Here is a 6,000-nt window from a genome sequence, read left to right as displayed (position 1 = left end):
TCGGAAGAGGTCTCTGAACGCAATGCGTTCATAGCATTCATTGGTGGCGGGTTTTTCCTGGGCTGAAATGAAGAGTTTCTAGACCCCACGCAAATGCAACTTTTAAAACGACTTCTTGGGACATTCCCATACCTACGCTTTCTGATACAATCCCCGAGTCCAGCACCTAAAGAGCATCCCCAGTCCTTAGGGCCGGTGGTGAAACCACCCATCTTTCATTCAAATGGGGAATTAAATTCCACGGAGGAAGAGAAGAGAAATAAGTAGTAATAACCTACTTTACCTGGTAACACCACCTGCCCAAGAGATAGTAAGACCTTGGATCCTCTGGCTTCAGGTCAATCGCTTTATCAATGTGTTCCTGTGGAGAATCATCACCAACACACATTACGTTTTTGTTAGAAGCAAACACAATATCCACAAGAGCAAGATGAACAAATGGGGAAGGAGGAAAGGTCCACAAGTCCAAAAGTCCATACTTTAAATGTCAGCGATCAGCAAAATTATAGCTACAAGGAGATTCCAAGTTGTCTTAAAATGGTTTCAGTGAACCCAGAAAACCAGCAGAGACAAGAAGTGCTACACACACACAAAAAAAAAAGAATCATAGAATAGAATCATAGAATCGCTTTGGTTGGAAAAGACCCTTAAGATTATCAAGTCCAACCTTTAACCTAACCCTGCCATCCCACCACTAAACCATGCTGCCCTTCATTTTATTCTACCACCTCATCACAGCTTTGACGTAACCAACTTACGGGTCACGTCAGCCGCTGACGAGGTCAGAATTACCCATGGCCTGTTCTGCAGTAACTGTTGGGGGCACATCCTCTTACCCCCCGCTGCGGATGAGAGGCAGATAAAGGAACCCAAGGCAGATTAAATCCCCTCTGAAAGCGAACTGCCCCGTGTTTATGGGAGGGTGCCAGCATGCTCATGGGTGGTTACTGCTGAGGACGTTGGTGCTGTGGCTTATTACCACGTGTTTTAAGTTCCCAGCCTCACCATATACGCACGTGGTGCTTGCAAGGCTTTTCTTCTTCTTTTCCTCTGAGATTATAGCGTGCAAAAGCGCAGCGCCAGACCAGTCACCCTTATCACACCTCGCCGGAATCACCTTCCTCGGCCCAAACCACCCACTCGTAGCATCTCTCTGAGACCTTATCGCTGCCCTAAGAAGGGGTAGAGCCAATTTTCCTAACTTACTGCTACAGAAATAAGCATTGTCTGCTACTTACACAAAACCCAGCGCGTCCTTCCTACTCACCTTAAAAACGTATCCGGTTTGAATACGCTTCTGAATGCTCTCATGTTCCGCTAGCTGCCCACAAAGAACAGCGTACCTACGCAGAGGAGACACGTGCATGAAATCAAGCGGTCGGTTTTAAGTACACATTTACGTGCTGTTGGTATCTTCAGAAGGAAGGTATCCACACGCATTCAAGCTTCACAGGGGAAACAAGGCACGCTGTATGTCTTTGACAGGGAAGAGCCATACGCAGCAAAAATTGAATGCACGAGAAGGTACGAGCTTGAAGGGTGCCGGTGAGTCAAGCGGAGAGGTTTGACGTGACGCAAACCTCATCGTGCCGATGGCTGACAAGCCTTCCTTCTACGTACAACGGGAGCAGCACACTTCTAGGCGCTACATTTCTTCACTCAGCAATGAAATAGTGTCAAAAAGACAGAGCACCGAAGATTAAACGCTACCGCAGCGGGAGCCGGACTATGAGAAGCTCTAAGTAAGGTGCGCAGGGATCTTCCATACGCGACACCCAATCTATAGCACAGCAGGTATCTAATTCGAGGGAAAATACTGTGAAAACCTACCGATATCCTGCAGCCCAACACGGCCACCGAACTTGGGAGACAAAATAAGAGGTTTTCAGTGTTGCAAGTGCAAGGCCGTTGCGTTCTGTCTAGTAAGCGATCATCAGTTTTGACCCTGAGAAGCACAGTGCCTAGCAAAATGAGTTCTTTTGTGAGCTGTGAAAGGTAAGGAAGGTTCATCACCCCGGGATTTGCACCCTCCCACCTCACCTCCCCGCACCGCAGCGGTCCAAACCCCCTCCCTCCTTGCATTGCTTCCCAAGAAATGAACCCCAGAGGCGTGCAAGGGCACAGCCGCTAAACAGAACGTGGGAACTGAAGTTTCGGCTGCGCCGATTAAAGACACTGCGTTGCTGGAACATGTCCAGAGGAGAGCCACAAAGCTGGGGAGGGGTCTGGAGCACAAGGCTTATGAGGAGCGGCTGGGGGAGCTGGGGGTGTTCAGCCTGGAGGAGGCTGAGGGGAGCCCTCATTGCTCCCTACAACTGCCTGAGAGGAGGGGGGAGCTGGGGGGGGGGGGGGGGGAGGCGGTCTCATCCCTGGAGTTACTTCAAAGAAGGGTAGATGAGGTGCTTAGGGACAGGGTTTGGTGGTAGGATGGCAGGGTTAGGTTAACGGTTGGGCTTGATGATCTTAAAGGGCTTTTCCAACCTAGGTGATTCTATGATTCCGTCCTCGACCTCTGCCATCCCGCTTAGGGGAGAGCTGCGGGGACGGAAGAGGCTTCCCCCCCTCTCCTCTGAGTTTGGCTCAGAAAACAGTCGGTGGAACAGAGGGACAGATGAGTAACCCAAGCCTCGTTCTTTCAAAAACTAAAGCTGCGAAGGAGGAAGATGCGAGTAAACCTCCCTTGAGATTTCATTTGCTACACCCACATCCCAGTGTTGCTGGACCCTCTGTCTCGCCTCACCACCCAAAACCCCAAAGCACCCCTGGTGATGGTTAACCAGGCGTTTGCCAGCAGATTTTGGAATCACCTGGTAAGCTTGCTTCAGCGTCACCAAAAAACCCCCAAGACAGTTCACACCTCATCGCTCTCACCTGAACTAAATTCTCAATGGGTAGGTTACAGGCCAGGGAATTTGCGTCTCCTGAACACATTTTGTCATTAAATCTCGTCCCTCTAACGTGTTCATTTTCTTGTGAAAAAGCTCTGGTTCGGTTCTAAAATTCTTATTTTTCACGCTAATGGAAAAGGCTACCAGACCAGTGTCTTCACTGGGTAAAACCCTTTTCCCCTAGCTGAAAAAGCTGCCAGCTGCACCCCCATAATCGTGCTTGCAGACGACGGAGCAAGTGCTTTTACCATCTTCTCCTCTTCGTTTCACAACAAACACCAGCCTGTGCTAACGATCCCTCACCACAACACAACTAGGGTTTAGCAATCCGAGCCAATAAAAGGCTTATTTTCCAAGATCGCAAGAGAAAATATTCCTATACAGTAAATCAAGTGGTAAGTAAAGTAAATCAAGAGGCCTGTCCAACGCACGGGAACTCGCAGCTCCGATAGCTGTGGTGGTTTAGGCTCCCGAATATGGGGGCGGGCATTAAATGCAATTAGGTCAAGATTAAGGTTTTGCAACAAAACAGGGAAACACCGCACCCTTCTGAAAGGAAGCTACAGCGCTGCGTACCCTCCCTTTACGCCAGCCCGTGCTTCCCCGGGGAAAGCCTACCGAGCCCTGGCAACGTAGCAGTAAATCCAGTGGGACACGGCGCCGGCTCGGTCTGATCCCTCCACCCACCACCATATAAACGTCAAGTGGTATGGGATGCAGCTGCCCAGGCAGATAAATACCATATAAATACCAGGTATTCTTTAACAGCCTGGTGAAGCGTTAGATAAAATAAGCAGTAAATAGTAGCCCCGTCTTTGAGTCATGAAACAAACTTAAAAAAAATAAATCAGTAAGAGATGCCTGAACTGTTTTTTTCACTGCAGTCCCAGGAAAAGATGACTCTACCCAAGCCACTGGTCTCAGCCCTTTGCCTGACCCTTCCTGTTCCCCTTGTGCCTCGCGGTCCGGGGCCGCCAGCGATTTTCATCTGCAAGACTTTGGAGTTCTGAGATTTTAGGCTCTGGAGATCTCCAGCTCCCAACCTCCCTTCCTCGCGCGGCAGCGCCAAGGCGGTTTTCTGCTTCCATCTCCTCTGCTTGTTTAGCTTGGCTCGCCGGAGCCATTTCTCCGAGCTCCTTTTACGCAATGCCTTGGGATGAATGTCACGAGGGGCACTGTCGGGTCGCAGGAGGACCGGCCGGCAGGAACAGGATAGATTAAAAACAATGAGTAAGGGAAGGGGATTTTCATCTTCTGTAAACACCACGTAACCTCTGCAGCGCTGTTCAGATCGATGCCTCAGCGGTTACCGAAACCTTGCGTTACGGTACCGCTCGACTAATTATTAACCAGAACTCCTCATTAAGCCGCTGGCACCGCTCAAACTGCAAGTTCCCATAGGAACCTCAGCTCGGTAAGGATTTCCCCATTTATTAGAAAATAAACTCCGTGGAAGCAGATACTACCCGACGAGAGACTGTCTGTTCTTCCAGCTTAAATCCCCCAGCTCGGAACACGCAGCTTTGAAGAAACTTCATTTGCTGGGCTGCACTCTGGCTGACTCCCATCGAAGGGGGGGACTTCTGGCCTCGGAACACAAACCATGCGGCCCCGGGCAGCCCCGCGCCTCCAGCTCCCCGGCCAGGGGCTTTGCCAACCCAAACACATCTCTTATCTCTTTTAACTGTTTCGGGGGCTCGCTGGTTGAGCGTGCCGGCGCTCCCTTCTGCACCAGGCTATCAGTAAATTAAAAAGAAACGGTGAGGCAAAGGGGAATAAAAGGAGAAGGGGACAGAAGCAGGGAGAAGCCGCTATTTTGCGGCCAACGGATAAAAGTGAAGTAGAGCTGTTGAATATTGCTGAAGAGGAGTTAAATGTGAAGAAGAGAAGGCTGAGAGGGGATCTCATCAACACATACAAATATCTCAAGGGTGGGGGTCATGAGGACAGAGCCAGACTCTTCTCAGTGGTGCCCTGCGACAGGACCAGGGGCCATGGGCACAAACTGAAGCAGAAGAGGTTCCAGGTGAACGTGAGGAAGAAATTCTTGACTTTGAGGGTGCCCGAGCCCTGGCCCAGGCTGCCCAGGGGGGCTGTGGAATCTCCTTCTCTGGAGATATTCAACCCCCACCTGGACGCTGTCCTGTGCCCCCTGCTCTGGGTGAGCCTGCTTGGGCAGGGGGGTGGCACTGGGTGAGCTCCAGAGGGCCTTGCCAACCAATGCCGGTCTGGGATTCTGGGATTCTGTGAAACATGAAAGTCTGACCCCTGTCAATGGCAAGAAGACATGAAAGTTCTTTCCTCTTCTTGACATCAAAATTTGCTTCATACGTATTTCACTCATTTTTCATCTCAACGCCCAGAAAATTAACGAGCCAGAACATAATCCCATTCAATCAGCATCAGCTGCGACTGGAAGACATCAGGGCTGGCCTGTAAAATCTGTTCAGTGCCGTTCCAGCAGCACGGCTCGTAAATCATGGGAGGTTTTATCACAGACAGACAAGGAGATAAAAACCCTTGTCGGAGCTCAACTTTCAGTTACCAGTCAGATAAAAGCTGGAGTAAACCCCTTTCTAATCAAGTAAATAATCTGGAGAAGCAGAGCTCCAAAATACACATTTTGATAAAGAATTTGGACGTTTTCCCAGGATTTTATGAGAATTACCAGGTTTTCACCCTCCTGTGCGCTGCGGTGATAGAACGTTAGGCTCGTCGCTTGAGTAAGGGAAGGAGACAGATAATTAGCAAGCAGGTATTCAGACTGCAAGGAAACACACCAAAAATGAAAATTATCATTACGTTAGGAGTCAGTACCTTGAGAGATCTCGACAGCGGAATTCCCAGAGGCTTAACCTGAAATTAATGACCAGCTGGTCATAAAGAGCTTGGGAAAAAAGCTTTGGCTTGTCTAAGGGGAGGCAAGATCGAAGGAAAACATGAGGAAGGGAGAAGTACTCCTCCGGGCTGGTTGGCATGGAGCGCTCAGCGAGGAGGTGGGGGTGCAAATTCACAAAGCATCGGCTAAGCTGAAACAATTCCCCGTTGGGATCCCCCTAGCAGCGCCATACCCCAGCCGCACAACCAGAAGACGCCCCTTCCCTACAGGCCA

At 50.0% G+C, this 6,000-nt stretch overlaps 1 protein-coding gene across 1 annotated transcript in view; it reads right to left on the bottom strand.

Annotated features, from left to right (window-relative positions):
- RMDN3 (regulator of microtubule dynamics 3) overlaps nt 1-6,000 on the bottom strand; it is a 61,813-nt gene that overhangs the window by 11,401 nt on the left and 44,412 nt on the right. The window contains exons 9-10 of the mRNA XM_035898533.1: nt 1,268-1,343; nt 284-361 (exon numbers count right to left, since the gene is read on the bottom strand). Of these exons, the coding sequence (XP_035754426.1) occupies nt 284-361; nt 1,268-1,343 (154 nt within the window). The remainder of the gene's footprint in view (nt 1-283; nt 362-1,267; nt 1,344-6,000) is intronic.

This window comes from Egretta garzetta, unplaced genomic scaffold, assembly GCF_000687185.1.
Source record: "Egretta garzetta isolate BGI_Z169 unplaced genomic scaffold, ASM68718v1 scaffold687, whole genome shotgun sequence".
In the NCBI taxonomy this organism is placed as follows: Eukaryota; Metazoa; Chordata; class Aves; order Pelecaniformes; family Ardeidae; genus Egretta; species Egretta garzetta.
This window is presented reverse-complemented; position numbering and strand designations above follow the sequence as displayed.